Source organism: Urocitellus parryii, chromosome 3 (genome assembly GCF_045843805.1).
Source record: "Urocitellus parryii isolate mUroPar1 chromosome 3, mUroPar1.hap1, whole genome shotgun sequence".
Taxonomy (NCBI): domain Eukaryota; kingdom Metazoa; phylum Chordata; class Mammalia; order Rodentia; family Sciuridae; genus Urocitellus; species Urocitellus parryii.
The window spans coordinates 42,369,189-42,384,908 of NC_135533.1; the positions used below are offsets into that span (position 1 = coordinate 42,369,189).

The window sequence follows — 15,720 nt, forward strand, 5'->3', positions numbered from 1 at the left end:
ATGAATAGTCTTTTCTGACAGTAATTGCTGGCCAATGTGTGTAGTTGCTTGCCGAGGCCACTCCTGGAATAGGAGAGCAGTGCCATGTCATCACAGAGTGAAAGATGCTTATGGTCCTCCTGTTCATGGCCTGCTTCCAAGCTATTCAAATATGCATCAAATTGTCCAGGTTTGCTCATGATCTCAGGGCTATTTTCAGCTGTTTCAGCCTTATTTTAAGCTATTTCAAATGAGACAGAAATGTTGTACTCAAAGTGTTGCCCATCAGTTTTTGAGGAGGGTATTAACCCTTCTTTCCCCCAAAACAGTACAAAGGCCACTTCTTTTTTTCCCCTCTGGGGGATCCTGACATTATAGTTTGCCATAGTTTGGAACAGGAAAATTTCCCCCTAATATGGATAAAGTTTTGGAAAGGAATGTTCTTAGATGTAAGCTAAAAAACTGTCACTGAGGCAGGCAGTGGTCAAAGAAGAGAATCTCTGAAGATTTCTAGGTTCTGCCCAGGGTTGTGCTTGTTTTATCTTTAGTTGATTGAGGAACAAATGGAGAGGAAGTTTTGTGCTGAAAGTGTTTTTGTTAGGAGCTATGTAAACAAAAAGTTTGTCTTGTTCACTGAAACTTTTAAAGCAAATTACCTTTCTGGAATAAATAGAACACAATTTTGACAGGAAAAAGTAGGTAATTATTTAGATAGTCTTTTGAGTCTGTAGAAAATACAGAACTCGCTTAAGATCATCTTCATGCCTGCAACCCTTGTTGGGATCTTTAGTTCTTGTTAGTGGATGCATTTTATAGAATGTGACGGTTCAGTGAAGCGCTAGTTAACTGGTGATTTCACTAACTGTCCATGCAAATCAGGTATTGAATGTGTTACTTTTCAATAGATGCGGCTTAATATTTGCCTGTGAATTAGTTCTGAAAATGACTTTTCTTATTAGTGTGTTTAATCCTCTCAAGGCTGCATTTTGTGGTGATCTGTGTAAATGGAACTCTCATGGGCCTCTGAGGACTCTAATGTAAGCAAGTATTTCCCTTTCATGGCCCATAGTGAGAGTAAAAATCACTGACAAAATAACAACCAAGTAATATAGAGTGTCCTTTCTATTTTCTATTTATGCCTCTATCTGAAACTGTAATTAAATAATGTCAAACTTGTGACTATAAGAAAATAGTATCTGCTGTTTGAATACAATACAGGCCAAATTCTATAAACTTTAATTAGGCTAAGCCTGCATTGACCTCAGTAGGAATCTGGCTAAGGCTCTCTTTTAATTACCTCTTCCTTAAAATATGTAAGAATTTTCCCATTGCTTTTCTCACTCAAGGAACAATACATGAATAGCTAAACTAATAAAATGTTTAAATAGATACAAATCAAACTTGAAAGCTTTAAACTGTTGTTTTCATCCTGTAAGTCAGCTGAGAAAAAACATACAGACTGTAGTTCTAAATTATGTCCATAGAGTATTTCAAATCCAGTGAATTAACTCTCCTCTCCCCCCACCCCCATTTGAGCTCATAAATGTTAACCTCAGAAGTGCCTCAAATTCTTCCATTGAAATAAACTTGAACTGACAATAGCCAGATGATGTAAAATTGAAACTGAAATTCTATCCTTGGCCCATCCCATGTTCTTCCCCACAGGTATTAGAGGAATTATAGGAGAGATGGTGTTTTCCTTCTACATAAACTGTAATACTTGGGCAAAACAGGGCATATAAATTTCTTGCTGCCAGGAGAAAGCAATTACCAGTGTGGAGAAGATAGCAAGCAATAAATAAACAGAACTATGCTAGATAGTGAGTGAGTTTAAAGATTTATTTAGAATGACTTAGCTTATAGAAAACAGGCCTCTGTATTTATTATATGCTTTCATTCAAGCTTGATATGGAAACTGCAGTCTTTTCTTAATAGAAAGGCTAATTATGTCACCAAGTCATTTTTATACATTATTTTAAAATAAACATGTAGAGATATACTGCATGGTATTATGCAACTAAAAACAAAAAGGAAATTAGTCACACCATGGCAAAACAAATAATATTTCAAAAATGCACTATACCTTTGTCAACATCATATAAAGATAATGGCCCCATACTGTGTCTGGGTGGGAGCCATGTGTACCTTGTGAAGTAGGTGTCATCCTCCAGGATTCAGAAACTCCACCATCCTGGAACGTAAAACTAGATCTGATTGCAAAGGTAGCCATGCTCTTGACTTCCAAAATGTGTCTTCTCTCCCATGATAAACACACACTCTCTCTCCCCCACTTCTCTTTCTGCATTACTGTGACCAAAATACCTGACCAAAAAACTTAAGTGAGAGCAAGTTTATTTTGGCTCTCAGCTTCAGAGATTTACTCCAAGGTTTACTGACTCTGTTCCTCTGGGTCCAAGGTGAAGCAGAACATCATAGCAGAAAGGCCTGGTAGAGGGAAGCTGCTCTATTCATGGAGGCCAGGAAGCAGAGAGATAGAGGAAGAGGCCACAAGGATAGTGAACCCTTTCAGGGCACACCCCCAGTGACCCATATCTTTCAGCCATGCCCCACCTGCCTATAGTTACCACCAGTTAGTCCAGTCAAATTAGAATGGACCAATTAGTTTACAACTCTTATAATTTAATAATTTCACCTCCTGCATTAATATAGATTTGTGGGATACCTCATATCCAAACCATAAAAAATACATTCCTTTTTATTTTGAAAACAATGAGCATGGGGGTCATTGATGTGGTTCTAGGGTAAGAAACAAGATGGAATTCTATGACAAAATTTTTTTTATTAGTCTATCTATGCCTAACCCCAATATTAATGCTGAGGATTAGACAGGGAGAAACTTACTTATAGTTAGTTTAACTCTGAAGTATCCTTCAGGATGAAATAGTTATTTTCATAGTTCCTCATACCAAATCTGTAATGAACCTACTCCCTGCAACTCAGAGAATTAAGAAGTGGAAATCTTACTAAGCTATGATTCATGTAATATTAACAATAATTTGATATCATTATAGAATTCATATACAGTGTGTCAAAATCTGTTGAAACAAATTATTTTCCCCAGAATATTTTTGGGGAAAATTCTCTAAATGTTCTTTAGTCAGAGACATCTTGTTTTAGATACTAGCAACAATTTCAGGAGCAATACAGTCAAACCCCAAATGAGAATATACAATTTTGCCTCAAAAGACAGAAAACACAACAACTCTACATCTCATGAAAATTGATCTCTTCATGACCTGAGGAATCACACATGAAAAGTACATCTAATGAACTTACTATTTTTGAGGAAGAAATCTTTTAAAATACAAAAGCATATAAAGAATAACATAAAATAACAGTTTTACTATCTAGAATTAAAAACAAATAACACTACATGTAATAAGCTGATAATATTTATCTATTTATTTAGCGCATTTTCATTCCTCTTCTTTTCAATTAACAGAAATAATATAGGTAAGTGACAGCCTCCCTGTGACTACCGTTCACATCCTTTCCCTCCTCTATGGTGCTAATGCGTTAATTTCTTCAGCTTGTTTTCATACATTTTAATAATACGTACCCATAAACTACATGTGGTTTTTTCTTATGTGTGTTTTAAAATTGGATTAAATGGTGTCATATTTGCAGTGTATTTCATCACTCAGAACTGCTCGGTTTTGTCCACATTCAGAGAAGTTCAGTTCTAGCTCTTTTTTTTTTTTTTTTTTTTTTTTTGCTGCTCATGTGAGTAGACTCCATTTCATCTATTCAGTCCCCCATTTACAGAAATTCAGTCCCTCCTACTCAATGCTTATCTCAGTGTGTCACTCCTTAGAGATGCATAAATGGTGGGCAAGGGATTGGGTTTGGTTTAGTGTGGGCTTTCTTCCATAGTACTATAGTCTACTGAACCAGCTATGTGTAAGAGATGGTATGTTTTAAAAGTACATTATCCCTATGAAACTCTCATGAAAACTCTTTGGTTTTTTTAATCTGATTCCTATGAATAAGGGGTTGGCATACCAAGACGTATGGGCTAAATCTAACCTGTGGCCTGTTTCTGTAAATAAAATTTTATGAGAAGAACCTTGCTCTTTCATTTACATATTATCCGTGGCTGCTTTCAAGCAATGATGTTGGTGTTGAGTAGTTGCGGCAGATACCATATGGCTTAAAAAAACCACAAAATAGTTATTCCCTGACCCTTTTAGAAATGTTTGTTGATCCCTCCAATAATACTACTGCCTGTTATTTCTCTATTTAATTCTTCTCTGTTTTGCCTTTTGGGTTATCTAATATTCAGCTACATAAACAAATAAAATGATCTCAGAAGATAATAGAAGCCATAGAAAATGGCAGTGTGAGTGGGGTGGGTGGTAGACAGAACCTGAGAAGATGGCCACATGAGCTGAGATCCAGGAGGTTAGGAAACCAGAGTAAGTTGTACAAAATCACACAGGTAGTAAGTGGCAGAGGTTGGATTTAAACTCAGAAATAATTCCGAATACAGGGTTTTTTCCTATGACACAGCTACTTCTTAAATCCATGTAAACACAGTACAAAGCAGATACTTAAGTATTGTATCAGAAGCATAAGCAAAGTGGCTTAGTTCTCCTGCACTTGGCAGTCCAGAGAGGAGGGGTCTGATGTGTTGAAAGTTGGACGCAGTGCTGATGACTGGGGCTGAATCATTGTCCCGGCATTAACCTTGGCTGAATCACTTGAATTTGCAGCCTTCCTTGTGTCTTGGTGGGGCGGGGGTGGGAAGAGCTTGTCTGTAAAGTGAGGAGGGTGTTTGGATGATCTCCATGGGCTCTTCTGGCTCTCACTTTCTATGCTGCTGTGACTTTAGGAGGTGGCATTTGATCTGTACTTTGGAGGGTGGGGTGATTTTGACAGGCTGCCTTGTAAATGAGAGAAAAAGGTATTCCAGGTGGTGAAATCAGCTTGAGCAAAAACATAGTGGCCAGTAACTGTAGAAAGAATTCTAGGAATGGTGTGTAACAGTCTGGTCTGACAAGGGTAGAGTTGAATTCTGCAGAAGACTGGAGAGGCAAGAGGGATCTGGCAATGAGCTGAGAAAGGGACTTAAAGTAGTGCTTAGGAGCTGGGAGGTTTTTTTTTGTTTGTTTGTTTTTTTACTCTGGAATTACAGGATTTGAAAGGTCTATATCCTTGACCTGTGACTGGACTCTCTGCATAAAGAGTTTCAGCGGTAGGGTCTTCTCTAGACCATCAACTACACATGTAGGCAGCTGTAAATATGTAATATGTAAATATTTTCTTACACTTTTGTGAAAGAAATTTCTTCTGTATGTAGAGTCAAAACTTACAGTTTCTAGCTATACCTTTTTTCCAAGATGTGGATAATAGAAGATGTAAATAGAAGAACAACATGTTCAGGGATATGTAACCTAAGAGCCTGAAGTAGGTCTGTGGCAGCACTCATAGAATATGTCCCCAAAGGAATAGAATGTAAGAAAACATTCCATTCATGAAGTATGTATAGAGCACCATGATGGATCAGTCCCTGACCAGACCACTCATGGAGAAGGTGGATCAGGAGACTATTGTGACTAGGACTCTGGTAGTTTAGTCAGGTGCACTTCGCTTGCAGATGGAGGGTAAAAAGTCAATAGTTGGGGGCAGGCTAAGGAGTCATAAAGTTGAGTTGGTCAGATTGACTAAGGAGGAAGAAGGGAGAGTGCTCTAGGGCTGGGCGGCTGGAAGATAGAAACATGAGTGAAGGTGACACATTTAAGAAACGGAAAGCTTTTCCATTGTTGGAGCATAGTGTGCATGAAGTGACTGAAATAAGGCTGCTGGGGCCGACAGGGACTGGTCATGGAGGACTGTTTGCCATGCAAAAGATTTTGGATTGTATCCTGAATTTGACATGAAGCCAGTATTCTTAAAAATATTCACTCTCCCCCCCCCCAATGTATCTAATGTATGCAAAGGGCTTCTAAAACTATTAGAACATACAGAAAATATGGAAGAAATTTAAAAAAATACTTTTAATCTCACCAACCATAAATAGTCACTGTTTAAAACTTTTTAGTATATTTCTAACAAAGTATGTTTTATGCATAAAGACATAAGAAAAGCATGATCTAATTGCAAAACATAGTTTGTATCCTGTTTTTTCTAATGTTACATTGTTTTCCAGCACTTCTAGGCATGCTATTAAAAGTTCTTTGAGAAATTCTACTGATTACATGTAATAGTCCAGAGGATGACTCTGACCATAATTTAGTGTCTAATAATTGGTTAAAATTTAAGATGCTTGCATTTTTTTCTAGTAGAAATAATGTGATAAACAAGGTATTTGTAAATTTGTATTCACATCTGATTATTTCCTTGGGATGGATCTAGCTACCTCTGTAGTCTAGTGGGATAGCTGTGGCCCTCCAGGGCATGATGGATCCAGTGTGTATATTTAGAAGCCTTTATGATAGCATTGTGAAGGGTAGATAGGAAAGAGGTTGTGTGTTGCCATGACCAAAATGCCCTAACAAGAACAATTTAGAGAAGGAAAACTGTGTTTGGGGCTCACAGTTTCAGAGGTCTCAGTCTAGAGTCTCCATTGCTCTGGGCCCAAGATGAGGCAGAACATCATGGCCCAAGGGTGAGGCAGAGGAAAACTGCTTACCTCATGTCATCCAGGAAGATAGGCTGATGAAGAGAAGGTGCATCCATCCAGGGCACACCCCCACTGATTGACCTACTCCAGCCATGCCTCACCTGCCTACAGTCTATTCATTTAAACTAGGATGGACTGAAGAGGCTACAGCTTTCACAGTCCAATCACTTCACCTTTGAATATTTCTGCATTAGCAAGGAGCTAATCAATAGAGGTGAACCTGAGGCAGGCCAACTAAGGTGGCTACTTAAGCAATTTAGACAAAGTACAAGGCCAGAAGCTAACTTATTGTCAGCACATCAGAGAAAAGACAAGATGGTACTGATTCTTAAGGCTTTTTAATTTTTTTTCATATACAGCTTTCTATGAACTTGATGAAAGATATCAGCACTTTTTACATATTAATTAAGGTATTTGGGGGACTTTCTAAAGTGGTTGTAGTGTTGTAGAAGAGGGTGACAGGCACATTAACAGCACTGTTCTCCAAAATAGAAAATACCAACGAGGAAGAACAAGTTTGAAGGGTTAATCTAGAGAAGGGGAAGTTATCAATTCAATGTTAGGTATGTTGCCTTTAAGGACACAGGGGTTGACCTGCAGGGAGATCATTTATAAATTGATCCGACAGCTTAGTAGAGAGGTTGGAGCAGGATGTTGGCATGTGGGAGCCATCCCATAAAGACTGAGACTCTGGATACAAAAGTAATTCTAGACATCAGCTGTTTGTAAGAGGAAGTGGAACACAACCTGAAAACTGATTTACTCCTAAGTAGCAGGTGATGGGGAGCTTCAAGTACTGTACGGAAAAACCCAGGAGAAAATGGTGTCAAGGAAGCCAGGAGAGACAAGAGTTTCAAGGAAAAACTCATCAAACTGTCAAATGGTGCAGAGGTCAAGCAAGAAGAGGACTGGAGGGTATCCACAAGAGGGATTTGAGTCAGCTATATTGTGGGACAGGACCAGTAGATGGAGAAGAGTTGTGGGGAGAGCTGCTACAGTGAGTGGTGCAGCGGGGAGGTAACAGGCTAGGAGAGCATTCATAGGCTTGGTTTCTAAGATTATTACAAAGGACTAAGGAGAGTGATAGAGATAGCAGAAGGTTCACTCTTCCATCTTGTTTATGTTAAATAAAGAAAGCTAAGTTTCCAAATTGTCATATGAATTAGATTACTCCTCAACATGTGCTCTTCCTCATGTTTAAAAGCCTCTCATTGGTGATTATTTTGGGGCGGCACAGTATACTCTGTCCAAGCTCCTAGTGAAAGAGCAGCTGCTCAAGCTCCTCACAAAAGTTCTGTTCAAACTATCTGAGACTGCCATGTTGGTGCACAGGGTCTGACTGGGTTTTAATAAAACTCAATTTTTAATCTTTAGCAACTAATATTTGGAAATACAGTTTTTAAATTACAGAATGCGATTTGTTTCCTTGAAGTTTGATGTTACCTGAGGAATTGGTCAAAACCAATAAATGTTTAAATGTTGCAGTTTAGAGAATGCCTTTATTGTGTTGCCAATTGCTGAGTGGCAGAGAGCTTTTCTTCTAACAAACTTTAATTAGCGAGAAAAAAATTGAAGGGTGATGTCAGCCAGAATCAAAGTAAACCAGAACAAGAAATACTTTTATTGGTTTCAGAACAGCAACAATGCGTGGTGTCATCTTATTCACTTCCATTACTAACAATGAAAATACTGCAGGTCCCTCAGTGGGGTTCAGACTGTCAGTCATGAACACATGATCATTTTGATAGGTGTTTTTCACTGGTAATATGATGCTCTTTGGGGTTCCAGAAAATTATTTATTTTTAAAGATATGGTAAATGATTCTTGGCTTTATAAAACAAAACAATATGGTAAATGTTCCTAATAAAGGAAGAAGTCCCTGCAGTGCATCCACTTAGTTCCTCCGTGGCAGTGGATTAGCCTGTTTTTCTCTCAGCATAATTGCTTTAAAGATGTTGACATAAAAAAGAATTATCAATTGTTTAGAAGTCTTTATAGTAGAAATCAGTTGATCCATTTGGAGGAGCATAAATATACGAGTGCTTTATGAAGGATCTGATCGTCTTTTACAATGAGATACCTTTCTCTAAGATAAGATTTTACTGTGAAATTCTTGGTCCTTTCTTCTTTGTCTTTGCTTTCCCATGAAGTTTAATTTTATTTATTTTAACTCCATTTGGACCTCACTTCTTCTCCATGTAACCTAGAAGGTTTGGGCCATTCCTTTAACCATTGTTTCACCATTACAGCCAACTCTCTTGCTCCTTGACTTTTCATGGAACCTAATCTGGTCTGCCCACACTCAACGTCATCATTAAATGTCTTGCTGTCACTGGACTGCTGACCACTGCTAGCTGGGACTCAACAACCATGGCAGTGGTAGCCTCTGTAAATTCATGGTCTGCAATCTGTTGGGTCCTGGAGATGGCCTTTGCCATTCTTATATTTTTACCTAATTATTCTTTTCCTTTGTGAATTAGATTAGCCACTAATTCACTCCTATCTTTAAACTTCCTCCCACCATGTATTCCCTGTTTCAGAAGGCCACCAGGCAGGAACTTGTGAACTTCCTTCTTGACCACCACTCCTGTCCCTACTGATAAATTTTCTCTCAACTGTGTCACCTTCTAGCTACTTTTCTACTTTTTTCTCCTTACCTTTGCCCCACCCCTCCCAGGATGCTCAAAAGAATAGTGCCTGATTTCTTATCCTTCTGTTCTCTGGATTTCGTCCAAACTGCTTTTAACAAGCTTACCACTGATCTGGGAAAGCCTGTGAGTTATTTTTTAGCTTTTACCTTATTTGGTTTCTCTATAACATTTTGTCATTATTGACCATCTTCTTCAGTTTTTTATGAAAATCTTTCTTTTTTGGATTTTCTTCACTGTAAGTAGAATCTCACAAAGAAAAACCTGCCATTTTTCTGGGATAGGAATATAGCTCCATGGTAGTTCCCTGAGTTTGATCTCCAGAAACACACAAGCACATTAAACTATAACCAGAAATTCCATTTTTCTAAAATTTCAGGGAAAAAATAGAAAAAAATTATTTGAGTTTTAAAACATAATAATGTGAAAACTTATAATCCAGTATTATGAATTATACTTTTATACTAGAAAAATATTATGCTTTGGTAATAGCTTTAAAAAAAAATAAGAAACCTGATTCTGTGGTACATGTCTGTAATCCTAGCAACTGAGTCAGGAGGCTCAAAAGTTCCAGGTCAGCCTCAGCAACTTTGTGGATCTCTGTTTCAAAATAAAAGAAAAGAACTGGGGATGTAAGTTCAGTGGTAGGGCACTTGCCAAGCATGCATGAGACCCTGGGTTCAAGCCTTGGTACAAAAATTTTTTAAAAAATTTGGGCTGGGGTCGTGGCTCAGTGGTAGAGCACTTGCCTAGCACGTGTGAGGCACTGGGTTTGATCCTCAGCACCATATAAAAAAGTAAACTAATAAAACAAAGTTTAAAAATGTTTTTAAAAAGAGAAATATTTATTTCTTAAAATGTTCTGACTGTAGTAATCATTTCACTGTGTATATCCAAACATCATGTTGTACATTCCTTGGTGTCTTCTTTTCTAGTTAATGAAGGAGTTCCCTCTTCTGAGCATGTTCAACATCCATGAAAATCTTTTAGAAGCCCTTCTGGAACTTCAAGCATATGCTGACGTTCAGGCAGTCTTAGCAAAATATGACGGTGAGTCCTTGGCTGTTTGTATGTTCTTGAGAACTCGCTCTCTTCTTGACATGTCCCAGTGATTAAACTGAAAGGATCATTTCAAGTAGCATAGCAGCTAGGTAATTCTCTTCTCAAAGAATTTCACCTCCAGTCTCATGATGGTGTTTTAGAGAATCTTTAGAAATTCATGCTTAGTAGGGGCAGAAACTTCATGTGGCCTGTTCCCAATCCTCTCCGTCCTCCCCACAGACTCCCCTGGTGCTCTCTCCCCAGCAGGTCATTATATTCACTCTGCTTTATTCCTTCATGGTCAGGAGTCACTGTGCTGGCAGCAGAGTGTTAGAGGTCTAGGACAGCACTGACTGTTAGAGGTCTTGCTGTGACACCACATTGGTTCCCTGTGAGCACTACCTGTTGGTCATGTTGAGCCTCTGGAGCAGTATAGAACAGCTAGTAGTCCTTGTGCTTGTGACAGCTCAGTAAACATTTGAAGATAAAACCCTGTCTGTTTTACCCTAGGTCTTTTCCTCACTAGCAGAATATCCCCATTTCTTTTTTTAGAATGGGCTTTAAAGTCTCTTCACCATTCTGGTTGCTGTTCTTAAAAAACCAGAAGATTAACTGGTACGTCCTAGAGATTTTAAACTCTTCTGTTCATATTACCATTATTTGTGAACTCACCATTTGATTCTTTGTACAGAAATTATCTGCATAAGTCAGGCACAATGGCTCATGCGTATAATCACAGTGACTTGGGAGGCTGAGGCAGGGGGATAGAAAGTTTGCTGCCAGCCTCAGTTACTGGGCGAGACCCTGTCTTAAAACAAAAAAATAAAAAGGACCAGGAGTGTATCTCAGGGGTAAAGCAGTCTTGGGTTTAATTCTTAACACCATACACAAAAAAATTATCTGTATAATTACCTGTCATGACCTAGCTATTAGAAGTTCTGCAGAACTTCATATTATTCTGTCTTATTTTGTTGACTTTCTCCCTGAAATAAATGTGTTTGCATGTAAAATGAATATTATGGAGTGTTACTTATATTGCATAATCATTTTTTTTGTTTTATAAGATATTCTTTCTTTAGTAAGCATGTTTAATTCATTTAAAGAATTTTTCAGATTACAAAGTCTCAGGAATTCGTCAAGCATGTAGGGCAAACTTTCATTTAGGTCTTATTTTTCATAAAATTCCACAAAATTCTTTATAAGGAATCTCTGAAATGGGTTGGAGCTGTTTTCCTTACAGTTGAGCGAAATTGAGGCCTTTTGAGACTTTTTGTTTTTGCTTAAATTGGTGGGAACTAAATGCCCTCTGCCAGTGATAGCATCGTTTTGCTATGTGGACATGAACACCCTGTGTAAGAAGATATGTGCTACCTAGTATGGAACTTATTTTAGAAAAAGAAAAGTATCTGTGGAACACTTTAAAGTAAACAAAATAAAGACTGTTTGGCCTTCATGTCAGCTCACTTTTATTCTCTGTTTACGTGCTGGAATTTTCCTGTTCTTCTGAACAGTGGTCTAAGCTTGAGAGCCTAAGCTAAGGGGCTTTCCTGTAGCCACAGTGCCCACACATTGGGCTGCTGCTGCTCCTGCTTCCTCTTCTTCTTCTTCTTCTTTTAATTCTTTTTTAGTTGTCAATGAATCTTTATTTTATTTATTTATTTTTATGTGGTGCTGAGGATGGAACCCAGTACCTCACACATGCTAGGTAAGTGCTCTACCACTAAGCCACAACCAAGCCCAAGCTTCTTTTAATACCAAAGAAACCTAGTCCCATGTCCATGGGTTCAGGTGGCAGTGCACTTTTCCAGATGTCACAACAAGGTTCCAGTGTTCCTATCCCATTACTGACCAGTACTCAGCCTGATATATCAAGGCGTAAGAAATAGAGGTTTAACCAATAGTGCCTTGGGGATCACACGTCTCATAAGAGTCCTTTCATGAAGATCTCAGTTCATTTACAGAAATCATCAGCCTGTGTTATAAAACTGATTGCAAAATAAAGAAATGAACTCATTTGGAGCCTTCATTGTCTCCCTGTGTCCCATCGCACAGCCTCTGTTCCACAATAACCAAAAGCTGATTTATTAGATTCTGATAACATATGTTCGTATTATTTGTTACAACAGCCTGTCCCACCCTCCACTAAAACTTGGCTCACACTTTGAAAAATTCCTTTGTTGCAAATGGACAAACTCACCATATCAAGGGCCTGTGTTGAGCTTTGTTTATGTTGTGTACCTGGCAACAGAGATGATGTTCTTGTTCATTATTCATGGAAAAAGAGCCTCATTAGTGGCAGGCCACATACTGTTGCTGAGATGCCTTGTTAGAGGTTTTCAGTTCAGCAGTTGTCAATAGAGTGCAGATGACCTAACCTCCACTAAATTCTGTAGGGAGTTTTGGTGCTGACTTGGCTCAGGCCTGTATCATTTACAGTAGAAATATAATGAAGTGGCTGCTGAAGTTACTGTTCTTGAGGGGTGCACTGCAACCACTCACAACTGTTGAAAAACATGCCTCTTGTTCCTCATCCCATACCCTGAAGTGGGTTCTTTCAAGTTCCTCCCTGTTACTTTTTCTGGAGACCCAAAGGACCTTGACTGGGCTGCTGGCCTCTTATCAGGCCCTGTGCAAAGTAGTGGGTGCTTCAGAAGGTTTGAAGGCCAGACAGCTTGTAGGGACACCCTGTTCTTCACCCTGGCTCAAGTGTCATCATTCTTATCTATGAGATATTGGAGGCAGTGGTTTGAATTCCAGCCCCTACATCCCTCTGCACAAAGCCACACCCAAAGCAACAGGATTATATGTTATCTTTGCAAACCAGGATTCTCTAGTTGCATAGCTGTTTCTTGGAAGATTTATAAGAATGGCAGTTGTTCATTACATTTGTTTAGGTAGCTGAATGTCTTAAGTGGTATGAGGGGAAGTGACACAGTGGGATCAATGCTATTTTTCTAAACGTGGCAAAAAAGGGTTTAGAAAAATGGCAAGACACAGGGAAAAAAGGAAATGTTTTTTTGTTTTGTTTTTTGGGGGGAGGGGGAAGCAATATGTACTCTCCTTGCCTCATTATTCTTTATCATTAAAAAAATTTGGCTTTGGGCTGGAGATGTGGCTCAGCGGTGGCGCGCTCGCCTGGCATGCGTGCGGCCCGGGTTCGATCCTCAGCGCCACATGCCAACGGGGATGTTGTGTCCGCCGAGAACTAAAAGAATAAATATTAAAAATTCTCTCTCTCTCTCTCTCTCCTCTCTCACTCTCTCTTTAAAAAAAAAAATTTGGCTTTGAGTCTCAATATCTTTCATATTCTCAAACTCCTCTTATAGTGAAGCACTTTGGAAACCCTGGGTCTCTACTAGGATTACCTGGTTAATTGATTGAACCTCCTTATAATCTGCAACCTAATTTTGGTTTTGCCCTTGAGATAACATCTTGTGTTTTATTATTCTTGTCATTAGTCTGAAACACTACTTGTTCACTGCCAAGAATTTTCATACTCTTCTATTTCCAATTTATTAACCAACATTATATGGCGCAGTTTTTATCCAGGTGGTTGGTCCTGGTTCTATAATGACCTTCACCAAATGATTAAAACAACATCAGCAACATCACTTCCTAGCATTTAATTGGTTCTTATAATGTGTCTGTGTCATATATGATTTTAAGCTTTCACAGATGAACCCATTTATCCTCACCATAAGTGTATTTGTTAGCTCCACTTTTTAGCTGTGGTGTGGCTGAGAAGTACCTTGCTCTCAGGAAGAGCCAAAGATGTTAAAGTAAAGGCATGTAGATGGTATGAGAGGAATGAGATCAACTGAGATCATTGTTAAATACAATATGAATGCCACGAGGAAAGAAGAGCCAAGGATACAAAACAAGGGATCCACTCCAGGCTGAGGCGCCTAACTAGCACTTACTCTCTCTGCTGGTGACAGTATATATATATATATATATATATATATATATATATATATATTTAATTATCAATACCATTGTACTTGTTATTATTAGCTACAATTTATTGAGAAACTTTCATGTCCAAGCATATCATAGGCATTATCTGTACCATCAAATAACTTGCCATGAGGCAGTAATTCCATTTTGAGCAGATGCAGAAACTGAGGTTTATAAGTTGAAGTTACTTGCAAGACCACACATTCCTAGACAACTGCAGGGCTGGGATTCACATCCAGATCCAGCAGCTGTAAATCCCATGTGTTTCCTATAAACATAAGCCTTGCAGAAGCTACATGCTCTGCCCCTCTCATCCTTAAAGTCATGAATTACGTGGTCTAGGGCTGTGGTGCAAAGTTTTGGTAATGCCAAATTGTCTTGTAAGATTTCTTTCTAATCGTTCTTTAAGAAATGAATGTATGTCATGTTTTTGCTTATTTTTTTCTGAAATGATCTTCAATCAATTTGTATTTGATTTCTTTTCTCACAAAGGGAAGTTGATGTGTAGTGATCATTTATTTTGTGATTTATCACTCTTTTTTCAGTCATACATTTGTTATAGAGATAGCAATGTTTTCAAGATCATGAGTTCATCAGAACCTTCATTTGAAGCCATTGTAGCAGTTGTTATGAGCTTTTCAAAAATCATTTATAGGCCACCTAGTTTGAAGGGTCAGTCTCAAAGATTAGAGTGGTAGCTTGGAAAAGGATTCATGCATTTCTTATTCATGATCATTTGTGCATTTAAGTTTTAGAAGAATCACATGGTGCAAGTGAATGTGAGGGCTACAGGGTACCTTTGGGAGCATCCAGCTCTGCCTGTCTGGCTAATTCTAAAAAGAAGCCATGACCAGTGGTGAGGAAGTGGACTGGGTCCTTGCTTGGCCCTTCCAGTCCTCACTGAGTGAACTCAAACAAATCAATCTTCTAAGCCTTTCTCTCGTTCTCTGGAAATGAAATCAGGGTTTGGAAAGGCTAAGCAAATTGCCCAAGATCCCACAGTTGATAATTTGTTGGGAGGATTAAAGTAGTTTAATTCCTGGTAAGTATTTAGAACTTCATGGAATATACAAATTAAGAATTCAGAAACTGTTAGCTACTCTAAAGAACCCAGATTGCTAATCCTGAACCTCATGATTCTTGATCAATCTCATTCAAATAGAAAACCAGCTGGGCTGGGGACATAGCTCAGTTGGCAGAGTGCTTGTCTAGCATGCACAAGGCTCTGGGTTCATCTTCTCAAGGCCACTTAAAAGCAGTTATAGTGGATAATTTAAGACTACAAAAACAGTTATAATTAAACCGTGATGTTAAAAGACTGTCCATTTCAGCCTACAGTATTATTACAATTAAAGTAAAGGGATACTTTCTATTCCCTTTTATTAGTTATGTACTCATTCATATATTATTTTGTATATGTGCATATCCTCAAACTAAGAAATACATAACGAT

At 38.4% G+C, this 15,720-nt stretch overlaps 1 protein-coding gene across 10 annotated transcripts in view; it reads left to right on the forward strand.

Moving 5' to 3' along the window:
• St7 (suppression of tumorigenicity 7) overlaps positions 1-15,720 on the forward strand; it is a 259,768-nt gene that overhangs the window by 188,994 nt on the left and 55,054 nt on the right. For all 10 annotated transcript variants that reach the window (XM_026410555.2, XM_026410563.2, XM_077796709.1 and 7 more), the window contains one exon: positions 10,206-10,320. In XM_026410555.2, coding sequence (XP_026266340.1) covers positions 10,206-10,320 — 115 coding nt within the window. The remainder of the gene's footprint in view (positions 1-10,205; positions 10,321-15,720) is intronic.